Below are 19,916 nucleotides of genomic sequence, written 5' to 3'. Positions count from 1 at the left end.
TGAGAACTGAGAAAAGGGCTTCCAACGTAGTACCATAAAGGCTATTTTAGGGTACTGCAGGACATCGATGCCATAACCTACGCACTTTACACATTTAAACTTGTGTACTTGTCAGTCTGGCTCTACTTCCTGCTTCACTTTCAACAATGGCGCCGAAACTTTGTTGAAATTTTGGCCAAAGACGAGTCGTGCAAATGTTTGTATCTCCGGAACCTCCTTGGTTAACCTTTCCTCGATGTGTTCCGTCTTTATTGATCCAAAAGATCCACAGTTCGGAAATCGCTACGGCATTAGGGTCTTCGTAGGGTCTGGGATGTCGGCGTAGAAGCCTAAACCGCCATGTCTGCATAAGTCTGTCTGCAACAACGTCCACTGACAGCACCTCTACGTACGAACACTGATTAAAACATCACACTTTGCATGTTTAATCTGCACAAAAGATAATTATTGATCTAGAAATGGCGTTGAGCTACGTCTGGACGCCGTTTCTCACCGTTTGCTGCCGTTGTGCTGAGCTAATCTCGCCGTTTATCAGTGCTCTCATTTAACTACAGGCAGGAACGCAAACAAGGACCTACCGAAATGTCAAACTGCTCATTTGACTCCTTAAAGTTGGTCAAACAACAGTGGAAACACACAAGAACAAGAAGTGGCACACTCAGAAAGTCTTACTGTTTGAGAAAATTCTAAATCTGACTGTCCCCAAATAACAACTGTAGTTTAAAACAGCTTCTTTTGTTTTTCCTGTGTCACTGCTCCGGGCTTGTTTTCTGTGTGTGTTTCCACTCTGCGCTTTTAAATGTCTAGTAACCTTATTAAGGCTATCACAGGCCTTCATCTGACTCAGAACGGGCTCTGAGCGCAGAGTCCCTCCCCCTCCGGGCCCGGCTCCTCCCCCCTGCGCTCCCCCTGCATCTCCTCTCCTGCAACTGGATTTGAAGGCGCGGAGAGAGGGAGGGGGCAGAGGCGAGAGAGAGAGAGAGAGAAACAAAAAAAACGTGACTAGGCACCCAAAGCGTCCTGTTATGCAACAACTGACCTACTAACATACATTTAGAGACTCGGAGAGAAGAAGGCGAGAGAGAGAGAGAGAGAGAGAGAGAGAGCGAGAGGAGAGAGAGAGAGAGAGAGAGAGAGAGCGAGAGCGCGATTGGAGCTAACATGACATGAGGAGCGGACTAAAAACAAGGCACCGTGTTCACACTCGCGCATTTACCTGCACTAATCGGAGAGCTGGCGTTTGGAAAGTGACTGTGCTTGTGAGAGAGACTCAGACTCGCGGCGGATGCGTAAAAAGCAGATTGTTGGGACAAGATCACCAGGACTGTGTGTGGATTCACTATTTTTTTTTCTTTTTTAACAAAAGAGGTGAGTTCTGATTATTACATTTATTATTATTACTATTATTATTATTATTATTATTATTATACATGGCATTGCATTGCATTGCATTGGCGTTTGTACATTCGCTACTGGTGTGATTTTGCGAGGAGTTCCTGCTCGGCGAGCGTTTGTTTTGGTGCCTCAATGTCAAGGCGAGGCTGCTTATGTGAGGGTCTCTCTGTGTGTGTGTGAGCGCAGAAGGGGGTGGGAGGAAATCGCGGGGGTGGGTGTTGGGGAGGGGGTAGCCAGAGGTTATGGGATTCCTTCAGAAAAAAAACTAAACAAAAAAAACAAAAAACAAAGCAAGGTGCGGTTGGAGAAAAAGGTGAATGTGGATTGTTGCGCGCAGTGGAGAAGGGTGCCAAATGTTGGAACGAGGGAGCAGGGTCAACGCACCAGGTTGTGGCGTTATGGTGCATTCCCTTGATTATATATTCACGGCTTGTTGTGGTGCATTCAGGAACCGGGTATAGTCTGTTTATCCCATACACACCTGCTTTGTGGCTTACGCAAATGTTATCCAATCCAAATTAAGTGCGCATGAATTCATATCATAATTATTATAATTACAGTTTTGTTAATATACTGCATTAAAAATAGTCAGTGTCTGCTTTAAGTGTCGCGGGGACTCAGTGTGCGCAGGGTTATTTATACTCGGGCTCTTTTGGGTTAGTAGGCTACTTCACGTAGACAACTGGAGGAGAGAGAGAAAGAAAAAAAAAAATCCCATGCAGGCTCCGCGGACACACTTCTCTCCGTCACGTGTAGCAGCTCTTTGTAAAGGTTAACGCGGCTGTGCAGCCCTCGGGGTTAACCCTTTAGTAGGCCAGCAGTCCCCGAAGGAGAGACAACACAAATCAAGAGTGCGCAGACAAGGCATGACCGAGGCATGATCATCTGGATACGTGAGGACCCTTCTTCTTCTTCTTCTTCACTCTTTTGTTTACGGCTCGTGGTTAAGTTTCACTGGCTCGGATGAGTGCAGCCGCTGCGAGGTGAGGTGTGGATCAGAACATCTGGATTAAAAAAAAAAAATGTGGGTCAAACGCTCCCATGTGTAACCCAATAGGCAGCTTAAACAAAAGCAGTTATTTCTTCTTTTTTAAAAATGTGTGAGTGCGAAGAATGTTTGTGGAGATTTTTTTTATTAATTTTTTGTTTTTGAGGCATGTGGGTGAATTTCATGGCACAGCTGGGACGCGCGTAATACTCTCCTCGGGTGACTGAGGATCCCATTAAATATGCACGAACGCGATTTGTCAGACGGTGCAACAAAGGAGTCGTGCCGGGGGAACATATTTCTCGCAATGTGCCGCTCGCCCGGTGAGATTTATCCGCGCGGGTCCGCTTGTGCGCCCTCTATGTACGTACACAGATAATCTGCAACCTGTTATTGAACTTCAGCAGCTGTGATATCTCTCCACCATCTCTCTCTGCGTTCCTGCGGTCCAGCGGTGTAAAAAATCATTAACCTGCCGGCAACGTTTTACTCCTCTTGGCTTCATTTTTTATTATTTTATACCTCGCTGCACGTGTACACCATAGCCCTTATTTTATTGTTGCTCTACTTTAAAGTTATGTCGTTAGGCAAACAGCACCTTACACGTGTTTAACTAAAAGAGTATTTGTAGATTTTTAAGATTTTATTTTGAAAGCGTCCTCACTGTACTGGAGCGATGCCCTTGTAGACTTATCGTAGGCATTTTACGCATCGCGAGTCGCGCATGTGCCGCATCCGTGCGCACGTATAGGAAACATACGTTGCGTAATAAACGAATTAAATAATTAAAATGGAATTAAAGAATGGTGGGGAGGAGGGGGGGAGATTATGCAATAGGCGGAAACCCATAGTCTGCGGCTATGCAGCGTTGCGCTTTGCTGCCAATTGGTTGGCGTACGCACACACACACACACACACACACACACACACTGGGTCTCTATGCCAGCTATGAATGTAGGTCACATCAGTGCTGAGGGCAGGGAGGGAGGGATGAGGCGCACAACCGCCACTGACTAGAAAGGCAGAATCAGAACCTCCACCAAAATAAATCCTCACCCCGTCATAACAAAGACAATCACGCAGAAGTATGGTAGCCGAGGTAAATAAAAATAAATTAATAACCAGCTTTGTGGATTATTTAAACTCCACTGCATCACTGACCTACTGAGACAGCTGTAATTTACTTCTAATCTAATAAAGTAGCGTGAGTTCCTGGTCAGGTTTCCATCCCACTCCGCGGCCTCTTGACTTTCTCGGGGTTTCCTGGCACATGTCAGATGACAAAAGACCGAGGGCCTGGCTTTGTTATTTCGCTGCGGTTTGGAGGCAGCAGAGAGGCGAATTACGGCATTTAGTAGGCCAAGGGAGCACATGTGACTGGTGCAACACATGGACTGAGTCACTGCTTTTCTTTTTTTTTTTCTTTCCTACTCTTTGAGAGAGGGTTGATACGGCCTGTGTTCGTGGAACAAGGATCTGGTTTGAACAGGACTCCGCCTCGCCCCGCCGCGCCACGCTGCCCTCCTTGACTTATTTTTCTTGGGAAGAAAAAGTCAGGTCACCCCCCCTCTCCTACTCCCCAAGACATGGAATTTAAGCACGCCCCACCCATGACCCCCAACTCCGCACCACGTGCCATACGTTGCATTCTTGAAGGGTGCAACAGAGAGAGAAAGAGGGGGGAGAGGGGAGAGGGGAGGCAGCAATTTCATCATTCCCCCTTACTCCATGAGGCATGCGCCCCCTCCCCTCCCCTCTCCTCTCCTCTTGCTTTTATGTTAGACCTGCTCCCATTTCCTGAAACGCTCCACAGAAACACGTGCACGGGGCGTTTTGAACTCGGACCGCTGTTTCCAAAAGCTCGCTGCCACATTTAGACTCTTGCGGTGTGGGCCCTGCGGTGGCGTGGGGAGGGTGGGCGGGCGGGTGGATTCTTTTACCGTGCTATCATTCCACAAGTGCCACAGAGACCTGGCGATGACACGTGGAGAATATATGATGAACGGCGGGCGTAATGTAGGCCAAGGGCGTGCAGAGCGGCACCAATTTGTAAATTTTGTAAATTCGGATCCGTTGTTATTCCGAGAGGGTGAATGAAATTAGAAGCTGAGCAACAGCACCTTACTATGTGATTCATTCACAGCAGAATATTGAGGGAGAGACAAACAGACGCACTGGGAAAAGAGGAGAAGAGGAAAAAAAAACAACCCGTTGCCGGTTAATTAAACACGAGAGTTCATTCAGAGATACTTGGGGATGTGGAATAGACGCACGCCGTGACGTCAATCAAGCCTTTTGTTACCGTGCGCTGTATTCTCACCATCTGCATGTTAAGCCACTTGGTTCAGAAGAAAGGGAGAGAGAGAGTCCGATATGATTGGCCGCCCCTTCTGTTTCCCCCCTTTTTGTTGCTATGGGTGACACATTCTTTCTTTTGATGCAATACCAACACTGTCGCAATTGCCACTGGTTTCTCTTCCCCCCCCCCCCCCCCTTCCTCTCATCCAGCCACGGCGCTATCTCCATCCCTTTCTTTGTTTTAACAGCCATCGATTCCCTCCGTTTCTTTGTCTCGGCTCCACTTGATTTCCACGCCAGTCTATATTTAGACGATGCTCTAATTCTGCGCACCTCCTTCGTCTTTCCTTTTTTTTTTTTTTTTTGTGCTCCCTGCCTTTTTGTTTGTTTAATTCTTTCCGATCTTTTCCCCCCGTCTCACCTCCCCGTCGCCCGGCTGACCTATATTCCAGCGCGAGCCGTACAGTGGAGGCAGCGAGTCTTGTGTTTACAGAGTGCGGTCGGTCCCCAGTTTCTGGGTCAGTGGGACATGCCGAGAAAAAAAAAAAAAAAAAAAAAGTGTCTCCCCTCATTATTTCTCACTCGTGCCCGACGGCCACATGTCAGAGGCTCACTAGGATAACCATAAACCATTCGGCCAAGGAGGGAAATAAACACCCGCGCGGCCGCGTCTTTACTTTCAAATAAATATGGTGCAAATGTAATGTGGAGTCTAAGATTGAAAACCAAACACGTGGGAGCTAAAAATAAGTAATTCTTTCTCCAAATCTGGCCTGAAGTCTACATTGATTTTGAGGAGTTACGTAATGAGCGTCACAACCACAGGGAAAAAGCAGAGTACAATCGGCAAACACCTTGCCAGATTAAGAGATTACAGATTCAGACAGTAATGTTGCCGTGCTTACGTAGTTCAGCGAAGGAGTGCAGAGGTGGAGTGGCAACACCCATTTGTATGATGCATGATATTAGTTTTGCTCTATTACTATGGATACACTGAAATACAGACACCATCAACAAATGCTTTAAAGAAGTTGGGATGGTGTATAAACAGCATACCTCCTTGGCATTTTAAACTTTTCACGTGTCGTTTTAGGGCGTCAAATGACACACGGGACAGTTATGTTTTGAGGTGAAGACAGAGCTAGGTTATTCTGTGTTGAGATAACAACTCAAAGTAACAAACAAAATGATATGTGACATGACTTGTTGGCGCGTTGGATGGTTCCAGGCTATTGTCCTTAGAAATATACAACAGGAATCCCATCTTGTCCCCATAGTATGATATGGAATTCATTATAGACTGTTACTAATTTTTATATTACCATGCTAACATTGGCTAATTAGCTCGAAATAGGAGACAAAGCCGAAACTGATTGGAGGTCGATTAGTTTCGCAAACTGTTGGACGAATTCAAAATTTGACCCAAAAGTCGGCGTCAAAGTCATCACGGTTCATCCTCAGGGGGATACGAATGGTTTCACCAAATTTCATAGCAATCCATCAAACTGTCAAGACTCTGAAAACAAAACCTACATTGGCCATTGAGGGAAAGTCAAGGGACCGAAAGCTATTCATATTTATCCTATTTGGATCATGAATGTCAATGTATCTTGTTAGATTTTACATATTTTTATGGGGCAATTGAAGGGTTCAATCTGTTGGCGTTGCTAGAGGTAAATAATTTATCTTCTGGGCACCATTTCTGTGCTAGTTGTTGAGATACTTCGGCCTAGACCAAAATGGTGGACCAGTAGATCAACCAGCGTTGCCATTCATTCAAAAACTGGAGGAAGTACTTAAAAGGATTAATTATCTTTTAGATTTTTCATCGATTTGCCATAAAATCAGCGACATTTAAATACTTTAGTGTAAAGCCACACCCGTTCAGCTCATTACAGATGTCTACGAGGCTGTCTGGTCTAGCCACCCAAATGTAACAGTCTGTGGTATTCCAGCCTCCGTCCCACCTCCCGCCTCTTTTTCTCCTCCTGGGGCCCTTGACCTATATTTATCAATGCCCCACCTCCCAGCGCCCCCCCTCACACACACCAAATCTCTCACCAGAGTCTCAGCTTCTTTATCCTTGACCTGCATTAGCGGATGCCTTTGTCTGCCTTATCTGCTCACTCTGCATCATTGATTTGGCATTGAGTTGTTTTGGCGAAGGCTTTGGAAAAGGCTGCCACATTCCTCTGCGGATGAGCGCACGGGGTGGGGGGGGGGGGGGGGGTAGCGGTGTTTCAGCAGTGGTTTTGTGGATGGGGTTTCTAAGGGGGAAACTAGCCTCTGGTGGATTTATTTTACTTTTTTTATTTTTTGCTGAAATGTTCCAAAAAGTAAACCAGGGACCTGCTCTGCTACTGAGTCACCCTTTGCGCTGTCTGGCCCAAATAGTCAAAACAAATAAGCTAGTCCATACAAAGGCTAGGTTTCATGCCCTCAGAGTGTCTCAGACTGGTGTTATTTCCGTGGTGGTCCACTATTTGACAAAAAATGAGACATTATACAGAGTCCCCCTTTTTTTTTTAAGCCATGGGTGACAAGATGGAACGGGATCATCAGCCTTGCGGTGAACTCGGTGACCCCATTACATCACAAAAGTCAACATCAACATACCAGGCAAAAGGGTCAGGGGTCATAGGCTGCAGACAGATCAGATCAATGGCGGGGCCAAAAGGTCAGACATGGTCTAGCAACCATTCATTGGTTGCCTGGGGCGACACGGTCACTAAAGGCCGATATGCCCACTGTGTGCTGAAAAAAAAAAATAGAAAGAGAAATGACAAAAATGCCTCAAAAGTGATAATGTGAGTCTTATACAAGTGCATAATAGAACACCAGCAGTCCGTGAGGATTAACATATCTTTTTCTTCTGTTTTTTTTATCTCTGCAGCCTTTCATCTTGCAGTCAACTGCAGAGCGAACCGAGGCAGACAGAAGGAGAGAGCGCAAGGCTCCCCAAGAGACTGACACGCTGAGGTAGACAGGCCGACCTACATCCTGCTGTTTGTGTGGAGATCTAGGACACTTCTCTGCCAGCTTTGCTCAGTGTGCTGCTCTTACGCCAAACCTTTAGCAACCAACAAAAGCAAGAGTGAAAAGAGGAAATCTGAGGACGGATTCGATCCACTTAGAGTCTGCGATACTTCAAGGAGCCTGGACACCAAGAACTCTTCCAGCGGATAAATGAGGGTTGCCAATGCTGAGCTCCAGCTGTTCTTCATCTTTTTGGCCAATTTGGACACTTGAGTCCCCTCTTGGTGTAACTACACAGAACTTGCAATAAATAGACAAACGTTGGGAGACAGGTTGTTCATCACCTCCCCTACCTCCCCCTGACCTCTGATCTAATTCTTTCCTCAGTCACGCACGCAAATTTTCAAGCTGGCTGCCAGCGGAAAAGAATGGAAAATCTGAGTTCGGCCCTTGAAACAATAAACAAAAACTCAGGGAATAACCTAGACTGCCTTGAGACCTTCAACACGTACGAAGAGTCTCATCCTGCTATCCCAGGAACTCCAACTCGCATAGGACGACTCATCAAACCCAAACCCAACATGACCTGCAGGAGAAAGCGTGAGTTCATCTCTGATGAGAAGAAGGACGCCTCATACTGGGAGAAACGGCGCAAGAACAACGAGGCCGCCAAGCGCTCCCGGGAGAAGCGACGTCTCAATGACATGGTTTTGGAAAACCGTGTCATTGCACTGAATGATGAGAATGTGAGGCTCAAGACAGAGCTGCTCCAGCTGAAGCTGCGCTTCGGCCTCATAAGCACTGCCTCCTACATTGAGAAGAGCCAACAGATTGGTGGGGGAAGCAACACAGGAAGTGGAGGCTCCTCCTCATCCTCCTCCTCCACTCAGTACTACTCCAGTGGTTACTCTAGTAGTTCTCAGGTGATGATGAACTCTGATTCTTCTGAAACAGAGCAGTCGGGACCCAGCGACGGCCACAGGCAGCTGGTGAAATACTCCCCACGTGGCTCCCTCTCCGACATGTCTGATGGATCCTCCAGGGACAGCCCAGAGCCGATGTCCTTTGAGATCAAACAGGAAGGTGACAGGCTGGAGATGGACATTGCCAATGGCACCACCACCCAGATTATGTTCAATGTCCACCGTGGCTTGGCCTCTGTTCCCACACACCACCAGATCCAGCAGCATTCTCAGGAGCTGGAGGCTGCATATCACAGTCAGCAGCAGCACCTTCAGCAACAAGTGCAACCCCAACAGGAGCCCATAAGCTCCGTCAACACTGTCAGCCAGGCTGCCCCGCATCCACCTGCTGCCCAGAGGAGCGTCATCCTGTACGGTTCCAGCAGCGCCTCCTATCCTGTGGACGCGCTGACGAGGCCCCAGGACACTGATCTGCAGGCAGCTCAGACGCAGAGCAGCGGCAGCAGCCAGATGTCCCAGTCCTTTGCGGAGAGCTCCGCAGAGACACTGGCTGAGGTGACAAAGCAGCTGGAGAGGAAGACATTAGACTCCCCTCCCCGTGAGCTCTCAGACAGCCGTAATGAGGCCAGAGAGAGGCAGATGTACAGAGTTTGCCAACTTTCGCAACAGCAGGAGCAGCATCAGCATCAGCAGCAGCAGGAGAGCGATTCCCCTGCCGAGCTCCGCCACAAACAAGTGGAGGGGGTCAACCACTCGCACCTGTACCACCATCTCCAGCAGCCTCATCATTCATACCTCAGCGCACAAGACGAGGAGCCACCTGTGCTTACCTACGAGGGGGGGCCCAGGAGAGAGGTTTATTACCAAGGCCAATCGACCTCCTCGAGCAAGGACGCCACATCTAGTGAAGGAGATCCCTGCAGCCCCGACAAAGAGGCCTCCACGGATGACGACGAGTCCCCATCTTCGTCCTGCTCAGACATGGGCGGCTTCCACAACCAACGTGTTCCCAGCGTCCTCCAGCCCGCCTCGCCTTTACCCCCCTCCCAGGGCTGTTCTCAGGCCTACGGGTGGGATCCTCATGGGGAGGTGAGGGGAACAGCACTGCCCCACAAACTGAGACTCAAACACCGGGCCATGAGCACCGGGAGCAACTGCGGCCAGGAGTCGCCGACCACCCCTCCCTCTGCCACGCCGCCCCCTCTCCCCCAGCATCCCTACTTGTCCCTCACGCTTCCACAGAACATTAAGCCAGAGAGCCAAGGTGGAGCTGGGGAGGGGGCAAGGAAAGAGGGCGGGAAAAAGGAGACGGGTGGACGACGGAACAAGAGGCGAGATTAGGGTGACATTTTTTTGTCAGGACTTAAATGAAAAGGACAATTGAGAACTACCCTGCCATCATGCCTTTTGCCCCTTCCTCAAGCCCTTGGGACAGAAAACTGGGCTTTTCTACTCCCCTACCCCCGCCCCAGTATCACCAAAAAGACTGGAAAACTTGTGGGGCTGTAATATATTTGTATATGTTGTACAGACTTGTCATTTCTTACATCTTCTCCATACTTAACAGAAGCACTTTTGTTTATGTGATGAGAGGAGGAATGGAACTGCCGGCTTTTCTACTTTTTGTCATCCAACAGTATACAGCAGAGTACGTCAACGAAAGCACACTTTGATAACTTGCAAAAAGGAATGTAGAGAAATAAAAATGTCAAGCTTTAGCAGTACTATAAATTTGGTACATATCTGACTGTAGACGAACATACACACATGTATGGCTATTTGCCTTAACTAAAATCAAATGCAAACGTACACCGGGGGACAACCCCGCAACCAAAGAAGCACCAACGCCACCGACACTACAAAAGTTCCATACCTCTTCCCAGACCCTACCTCTACCAACCCATGCTCTACCCAACCATCTCCACCATTTCCTCAAAAGATCGCCATCACCTTTATTTTTTAAAGCACTTGGTTTGTATATTACTGTGATATATGAACATATGTATCTATTATAAACATATATTTTGGAAAAGAAAATTGAATACAAATTCGCACAAAAAACGCGACGAGCCCACAAAAGGTATAAAGAGGATTCTGAACGCGACCATTCAGTTGCAAAAGTCACAATTGCCGCACAGCCACATTGTCTACTGTCAATGACACGGGACCTGTTCAAATACTAAAACACCTCTCTCGATTGTCAAGCTTAAGCATTAATCGTTGTTTAATGCCCTGTTTACACGGAGATGGCCGTCCAGATTGGCGCGCCAACAGCACTGAATGGAAGTCGTTACTTGAGGCAAAATGTTTGGATTTATTAACCTTTAACCAGCCTTTAAATAATCGGTGGACGTCACCAGCTGCAGGCTATGACAAGCCTTTAGTTTATTTGAGCTTTATCAACCCATACTTTGTTGTCGTCGCCACTCGCCGGCCCCGTGTATTTATTTCCCAATCCCCCTTTTTCCACGCGCCCCGTCACTGTAGAAAAGCCCACAGGAACATAGACTGGGAATGTGTACAGACCTTATTAGATGCATACAACTATCTCAGCCCTGGGCGTGAACATTAACGTAGGCATGGGGATGGCAGAAAACAGGAGGAAGCGAGTCTCACGTTAACACACTACAGCGCACTGAGTTCTGAATAAAGCGTCCTCCTGTTTAAAGACAGTAGCAGAGCCCTCTGTGGCTACTGTTTGTTTTGGTTTTGTAGTGTGACCAAACGGATTAGATCCCAGATTTATCAAGTTATCGTGGAGAAAAATCTAACGCGATACCAAATTTGTCCAACTATATAAATCGGAGTTAATAAATAGAGGGCTGTCCCTTTTTCCGTTTCCCCATGTGCCTCCACTGTTCACTCTCAGGGGTTATTCGTCCCTCTCTCATGGTTGGGCAGTGATGAATTGCCTTCACTGGATCCTAGTTTAACAAACGTCTATGTACCATGTTTGGCTTTTTGGTGCTTGTGTATAAATGTAAAGTCCCCACCACCCTTGAACAACACTGTAATGTTGGTTTCATTGGTTTTGTATCCTCTTTTTTAGTCAAGGTGATGTTCTGTGTTCTTCTCTACTGTGTCTTTGCTCCGCCTACTGACTGTGATGACATGTATTTTTGCCTCATTCCTCCTCGCCCCTCCCCCGTCCATCCCCTCCTCCTTTTTTTCAGCGTGTATTAATCAGTAATGTTTGTGGTTTTGCTGATGGTTTTATGAAAAAAGACAACGACAAAAGTGGTGTTTAGAGAACGGGTGGTGGTTGGTCAGGTCGGTCATTACCATCGCTTCCTTTTTTGACATGTATGTAAAGACACTAATGTTCATTGTGGAAGATGGGAGCATTTCAAGGAAAAATAAAAATAAAAAAATACTGTTGACCTTTCAACATATCACGAAAAGAAGCTGTTCTTCTGGTGTTCTTTGCGTGGTGTAGCGCAATTAAACTAGTTTAGCCGCTACCCCACGCGTTTATTTTATTAGTGAATCATCGGCAGCCCACGCCGAGGGACTGACACCGTCTAAGATGCTTTTAGGCGGCAGTTACTGTGCAGATACAAATCACCGTCTGTGGGCAGCGCACGCACAAGCTGGCAGCCTTGCAGATCGCCAGTTAGGTAATACATTACGCACTGAGTGACATAAGAGAGCGAAACTCCAATAGCAACCGCGCAGAATCAATTTCATATCTCTCTCTTTTATTCCTTGAACTCGGTCAAAAGACATCTAGAGATAATGCCGCGCCGCTGGGTATTTCTTAAACAATTCAAGGCGTAAGGCGAAGCTCAACAGGCACACCCTGTTTTTCCCCTTTGTGCGGAGAGAAATCCTCGCGTGGAGATTACAGTTCCCCCGTGGGGGGAACGCACTCCTTTTTGGCATCGGAGGCTAATCTGCAACGAGAGGCGCTTCACAGCTGACACACTGACACACTTTGCCCGGTGGGGCCGCAAAACTCCCCGGCAAGCTTGTCTGATGTAACACTGGCCTACTTCTACTGACAAGGTTATTGCATTAAAATACCATCAAACAGAGCAGGAAACGTTCACAAGGCGTGAGCTTTTTCTTTAAGTACGACTCCTTTCGAATGTTTTTTCTCTTCTTTCGGCGCGACCGCTTTTATTCTAACAACTTGGAACAGGTGCGCCCCACTAAAATCCTGAATATTTATAGCAGAGGAGCGACGAGGGCCAGGCTAAACCGAGAGAATCAGCTCGATGCGACGCGCGGCGGGACAAAGCCAGGGCAGAGCCAGTCTGAGCCTCTGACCAATGCCGCTGCCAGCTCGACTGTCCTGCCAACCTCCTGACTGAGTCCCACTGCATTCTTTGTATTAACACAGAAAAGGCTGCTGTGTAATCCTGTTTTAGTCCGGACTCGTGTAGAAATAGAAAGCAAAGTGTGACGAGGAGAATAACTATCATTTCCTTTTTGCTCAGGGGTCAGGTTGATCTTTAATTTGCAAAAAAAAATCTAAATAAACAACAGCGTATTAGCGAGATTTTAAAGGATACACAATTCACGCATAAAATGTTTTGATTGTCCAACTGAAGTGTCTTATATAATCATTCTTATACCTTTTTATGAATCAAAACCAGGCCATTTTCACAACGGCATAACAGCGCAAAAGGGAGTAGCAGTGAGCAGGGACGGGAGGGGAGGGGAAGGGGAAGTTAACCCAGTGCGCTAACTTGATCTAAGTCTGCAAACAAAGCAGCTCTTTGAGGCCGACACATCGGTGCCCTTCACAATGCTCTCAGTCACACACATGCACACACGCAGACGTAACAATGTGCATTCCCACACCCAAACACGTGCGAAAACAAAAGAGAAGGAAAAAACAAAAGCTTTATTTGATTTAGGCTTTAAAGGATTTGTTCGTAATGTGGCCACCCCTTCCAAGCACCCATGGGATCGCACCAAGGTGACACTCCCTGCAGCAAAAGCTCGGGCCGGCGTTTTTTTGCTGCGTCCCTTATTTTCCTGATTTGAACGGCTGCTGCTGCTGCTGCTGCTGCTGCACCAGAGCTTGCATAAACAGGTCAGGAGGAAAGTAGGTCAGTGGAAGGCGCGTGAAGGGAAAGGAGAGGAAAAGAAGAACTAAAGAGAAAGAGAGAGAGAGAGAGGGAGTGTGCTGACGGATGGATCGATGAAGGTTATGGCTCCATCCATGTCAGTCTTGTTTGAGATGCTCTTGGCAAACAGAGCAGAAGGAGGGGCTCTCGTGTTACCTGGTTCCCCTTCGCAGCCCGGAGGAAAGGGTTAGTGGAGCAGGAAAAAAAAAAAAAGGAGGAGGAGGAGGGTGGGGGGGTAGAGCAGGCTAGAACGGAGCAGGGAGTTACCCCAGGACTGCAGACAGAGATCTGGTTCGTTTCCAAGATGACACACAAGACGCCTCTAACACGTTACTGCCGCAGGTTCCAGGACGGCTGAGGCGCCGGGTCAGATTCAGGTGTAATAATTCCCCCCTGCATACTGTAAAGCACAGCTGCGACCACAAAGCTTCACCTGTCGTTGACTCGTATAATCAGGTAGCTCCGCGCATAAGAACACCGTATTCTGGAAGGTGTACGTAAACACAGTCAACTCGTGCATCTCCATGCAAACATATAGATGTACATAAATGTGCTTTGCTCAGTATATAGAGCAATGATTCACACAAACCGGTTGTCTGTCAGACACAGCCCCGGAGGCGCATTTCTCAACAGTCGGCTATACCTGGCAGGCCAAGATTACAGGGGCTGTTAAACGTACAGCATAAAACATAAACACAACCGTTCCGGGGTATTTATTCCTGGAAACGTATGCAGGCAAGGCATGAGGCGGTTAAAAGAGAAAGATCAAAACCATTTTCTTCTTACATAACCGTAGCTCGAGGCTCAGCGCGCACCTCGTTCACTATTACACAGAGGCTGTTGTCTGATCGGAGGTGGCAACCGTGAAGATGGAAGGATACGAAGAACCGACGGTAAAGATGGTGGAGTAGCACGGCGGTTGAAAATGACAAAGGGGTTTCAAGTGTTTACATTTGGGGGGGTGGGGGGGGGTCAACCTTTTTTATTTTTATTTAAGGTAGAACTTTTCAGCGAGAGCCGAGGCCGATGAAACGTTTAACGGTCTCTGCAACCGCTCATTCAAACTGGTCTGAGGCGGCTGCTGGAGGGAATCGAGTCGAGACCGGGGAGTGGCCTGGACCTGATTTAGCTTTGAGCTCACTGTAGCACCCCCCCCCCCCCCCCCCCCATCCCCTCCCCTCCTCCTTTTGGTCTTCAACATGCTCTCTGGGTTATAAACGCTCGCACCAAAAGAAATAAATTAAAAATAAAAATCTTGACTTACAGCCTGGGCTGCATTTAGACAGTGCGGCTTAAAGGAGACACATTAACCTCCCATCATCACTCTCGCAGGTGTGGACACACTAAAAGCAAACTGTAAAGCTCTTAAGGCGTATAATTACTCATTCTCGATTAGAGACGGCCACTTCTCCAATGCATTTGCGTGTGCAGCTGCAGGCCTGCATCCAATGTCATTAACGCTCCAAGTTAGCAACACCATGCTACATTAATAGCGGAGCATCGTAAACGGCACCTTTTCCAACGAGTCGACACAGAATTAATCCAAACGTTTGTGATGAATATTATATTCCGTTAAAAACTCATGGATTTCATGAACATGAGATAATATTTAGATAAATGTTGTAGAAGGGTTTTCCCATCCAATGCTAACACTATGGCGGCTAATTTACTCCGCCATGGTCTCATAACGAATCAGAAATATTTTTGCACGTCTCAAACGTCGTTGCACTTGTGTTGTTTGTCCTATTGCTACCGAAAACATCTCTCTCTCCCTCCCTCCCCTCCTCAAAGCCTGAATTTAACTTGACGGAGAAAACAGCACGGTCAGCTCGCGTAGCATGTTGATGTATTTGTTTTATTCACTGATAAAAAATGTACAGACACTTTTAAAAGCCCGATGTTTGTGCTCTTGATTATTTAGACCACGGAGATTTACAATTATTTTGGTCAAAAGCCAAAGGAAACGACTCCAGTAACTCACGTAACGTGAACTAGCTAAATGGTATAAGCGCTAGCTAGCAAGTTAGATTGAAAGTCAGCTGTTAAATTATCGTAAATTAGATTTATTTGTTGACACTTTATTTAATCTTATTATACACTTGTCCATATAATGCCACGTCTCTAAAGCATTCTGTTTGATATTCACGTAGATGAACCACACAGGCTGCTGCTATTTGTTGCTAAATCCAATATCCACGTTATTTCGACTCCAGGACGTAACGAGAACTAGCTAAATTTTATAAGCGCTAGCCAGCAAGTTAGATTTAAAGTCAACTGTTAAATTACTGTAAATTAGATTTATTCGCTGACGCTTTATTTAATCTAACATATATTTGTTCACATAATGCCATTTTTTAAAAGCATTTTGTTTGATATTCACAGGCTGCTGCTATTTGTCGCTAAATCCAATATCCGCGTTATTTCGGTAAGTAAAAGACGGACTGACAAAAAACGCATGGGCTTGGTGATTCTCTGTGCCATACACTGTATAAATAGTTTTAATAGTTGGAATAGCATCATAATAAGGGGATTTTATGAAGATAGTAGAATCAACCAACCTCCCATACTTAGTAAAGAATTTCCCAAGGTGTGAATGTGTACTATCATGTGAAAGGAAATGGGAGCAGCAAAAGAAAACAGCAATAACTGACTCATCCATCAAGTTAAGCCTCCACCGCTTACCCATCCATCACTACGTCCACATAACCTATTTTGACATGTGCAGTCATGGTGTCTGGAGAAGGGGAGGAGGGGAGGAGGGATGAGAAGAAAGGATCCTACAAGTGCTGCATCAATTACTTCTCACCACCTACACCTGCAGTGCAGCGAGATCCGCCCCCCCGCGCCGCTCGTCCTCCCCCTCAGCAAAGCAAAATGCAAATGCAGCAGTTGAGTCTGCTGCCGACTGGCACGCGGCGGCCCGGCCCTGGGCGAGAGCTCTATCTGCAGCGCCAGGTTCTGCCGGCTCACATTTGAATCTGGGATAAAACAGCCCAGAGGGTGGGGGGGGGGGGGGGGGGGTGCAGACGATGAAACACTTTGGCGGGGGATTCGGAGAATGAATGATGACGAGAGGAGGCCTACGGGGCGCAGAGAGGGAGTGGGAAAACAAAGAGACGGCTGTGTCACTTGCCCCACGGACTTCCTTCCTGTAGGGCCCGGCAAGTGACTGCAGCAATCTGCTCAGTGTGCCACCTCGCTGCAGCCCCACCCGAACACACACATACAAAGAGAGCAGCCACACCTGCGCCGCTTTGCTAAAACAGTGCGTTAACTCACAGGAATGATGTAAGAGGCGAGGGCGACGCAAAAACACCACAAATTCTGTTGTTTCTGCACCGACTGCTCCACCCGAGACCTCCCCACGCACACTCGGTGCGAGGCGCCGCCGCCCAGCGAGACACTTTCTCAGGTGGAGGTGCCCGGACTCGCAGGGCGATGCAAACAGAGCCCTCGGTTAATCCGAAGAGTTCATCGCGTGTCACGGTGTTTTGAAAGCGTTGTGCAACATTTAACAAACGTAAAACACTTATAATCCAAATGTGTCTCCGAGCCGGCTATCCAGAGCTGTCGTTACAAAAGGCCAGGGTAATAAATTAAAGAGGGAAAAACACACTGACTGCCAGCAGTGGGGCAACATTGTTTTATCAAGATTACACAATGGTAACGACGCTCAGCCCTGATAAGCTCAATCAGCGAGGCATAATAAAAAGATATTTCACTCTCCAACACGTGCAGCTTTTTTTTTTTTTTTTTTTTTTTTTTTATTCCTCTGCATTTAATCTATCCACTTTGTGAGCAACAATCAGCAGTTGATTGTCCACCTTGGTCCCACCCTCTTGCGCAATTCTTTACATCAGTCAAAGAATTCATGCCAGCGACTCTCCGATCCTAGGCTACTAGGTCACAGCTGCAACATGGCGTGGCCTCGAGGTGTGGTATCAGCCACAACATTAAAACCACAGACAGGAGAAGACTCAAAAAAACATCACAAGGTGTTGACCTGGCCTCCAAATTCACTAGATCCCAAACTGATCAAGTACCTCTGGGATGATCCACAGGTGTTTCTTCACTTTACTCTGGGTGGAGGCTTTTGGGACATTAATTACCTTGAAAACACCATGGATTAACGGAGCGCTACGTGGCTTAATATTGCAAAAAAACATATTGCAAAACGCTGCAGAGCGACTGTTAACACAAGGCCCGGAGATGACTGCGCCACTGCCTGAGGAGCGCTGACCTATAAAGCAACAAGAGTCATAAATGAAACTGTGCTAATCTCATCTAAATATTGACTCGATGGCTATCAAGGGTTTTACGACACACATCACGGTGAACCATTTACTGGCAACCTGTAAAGGGTATTACAATACAGCGGAAGCGCAAGCAATAACATGTTTGTGTATTATCATGGGGGGGTGAAAAAAAAAAAAAAGCCTTAACCTCAACTTTGACAAAAACACACGATAAAAGTCTTTTGTTTTGTCATATTTTTTCACTTTGGCAGAGCACATCTGAAGCCATCAGCATTGCGGTGTTGAGTCAGAAAGCATAAGGGGGAAGGTGTTACACAATACCAACCTGCTGCTTGTAGATATAGTTGAGTAACATACAGCTGCCTGTGTTACTGTGGGATCCGGGCAGAGTTTGGAATGTTTGCTTTGATTTTACATGGCTCGGTTAGGGGCCCCAGGACGGCGGCGGAAAGAGCGCGCACGTGTGCATGTAAGCGAGGGGAGGGTTAACTCACGGCAAATTACTCTCACTTGCCTTGCCCCTGTTTTTGTTTTCAATTCCCCATCCATGCCTGAAATTTAGGTCAGCAGTCACATGTGATGTTTTCCAGGCAGAGAAGCAACACAAAAAAAAAATAAAAAAAATAGCATTCTTAACCTTCTTAACAGATATTTCTATGAAAACTGCGCTTAATGCCTCGTCAGCTAACCGTGGACGTTTTGAGGTCAAACCTTCATCGCCCAAAACAAAACAAAAAAAGTGGATTTTCTCCGTTCGGAGGACCCCCACGGAAATGGCAGTTGGCCATGTGTTATGCTCACTGTTGACTTTGGAAGGGCTCCAACCCGAGTGACCTTGCGGAAAGTCACAGTCACAGGTGTCGGGAGAGTATGCGCGCAGGCTAAATGTCTGATATGAGTGTTTACAGGGAGTGGCGAGGAACGAGGAAACAAAGAGTGAAAAGCGCTGACTGCCACGGCGATAAAGTATCCCGCCGACAGTCGAAGAATAAAACCAGTGTTTGCGCCCAGCTCAGATTTGTGGCTGAGATTGTGACACGCCGTCTGGATTTAGGACGGATGTGTGAGATCTGTGTGAGTAGGCATCTTTTCCGCAAAGGGCACACGGGAGCAAAAGCATATAAAATCACACGTTACCATAAACATCGACATAAAAATCAAGGAGTAGTCGCTGTAAAGATGAGACTGAAGTGTCAGGCTCACAACCTTTATCAAAATGTCACCTTGGGCATTTATTTGTAGGGCAGAATATAGCCGTCTTATAACCGTAATTATTTCTTAACGGCGTTATCTCAAGATTACGAGTGAATTGTTTTGTTATCAAGATGACAAAGCTAATTTTCGTGTGAAGGTCAAGCATCAGTGAAGCATTACTAAAAAGCACTGGTTAAAGAGGTCAAACACAAAGGCCGTCCTCCAGAGCTGGAAATGAAACCATTTTTGCTAAGTGCAGTTCCACAAATGACCACTTGAGGCTGTCTGCAAAAAGTGAGTCAATCCCCATAGACCTCCATGTTAAAGCGTTACAGCAGAAATAAACATGTTTACAACCTGGTACAAAAAAAGGTTTTGGTCTCTATTGCTAAATTCTCCATCACGATTTGCGCTATTGTTACAATTCCAGCGGTTTCTGAAAGCTGAGACGTTGCGCGTTGCAGCTAATATGGAGTCATTACGGTAATTTCACTCGTGCCTCTCTCTTATAACATGCAGGGAATTGTAAATAACTTTATTGCCAAAATAAGCAAATGTTATCGATAGTTCTGGATAATTAAAGGGAAACTATTGTTTTTTACAACCTGGACTTTACTTCTGACATAAAATACAATTGTTTACTCACCCATATGACTTTTATGTAGGGCGGCACAGTGGAGAGGTGGTTAGCACTGATGCCTCACAGCGAGAAGGTCCTGGGTTCGAATCCATGGGCCGACTGGGCCTTTCTGTGTGGAGTTTGCATGTTCTCCCTGTGTGTGTGTGGGTTCCCTCCGGGTACTCCAAAGAC

At 46.8% G+C, this 19,916-nt stretch overlaps 1 protein-coding gene across 1 annotated transcript; it reads left to right on the top strand.

Annotated features, from left to right (window-relative positions):
* The first annotated feature begins 1,138 nt into the window (after positions 1 to 1,138).
* Positions 1,139 to 11,951, top strand: nfil3-2 (nuclear factor, interleukin 3 regulated, member 2). Its single transcript, XM_084570384.1, has 2 exons — positions 1,139 to 1,368; positions 7,575 to 11,951. Exon 2 carries the CDS (start codon positions 8,086 to 8,088, stop codon positions 9,919 to 9,921), a length of 1,836 nt encoding a protein of 611 aa, XP_084426510.1. The 5' UTR covers positions 1,139 to 1,368; positions 7,575 to 8,085; the 3' UTR covers positions 9,922 to 11,951.
* The last annotated feature ends 7,965 nt before the right edge of the window (positions 11,952 to 19,916 follow it).

This window comes from Chelon labrosus (assembly GCF_963514085.1).
Source record: "Chelon labrosus genome assembly, chromosome: 21".
NCBI lineage: Eukaryota > Metazoa > Chordata > Actinopteri > Mugiliformes > Mugilidae > Chelon > Chelon labrosus.
This window is presented reverse-complemented; position numbering and strand designations above follow the sequence as displayed.

Bases quoted from the DNA above. Each gene is read 5' to 3' on its own strand.
- nfil3-2 (XM_084570384.1), top strand. From the start codon at position 8,086: ATGGAAAATCTGAGTTCGGCCCTTGAAACAATAAACAAAAACTCAGGG.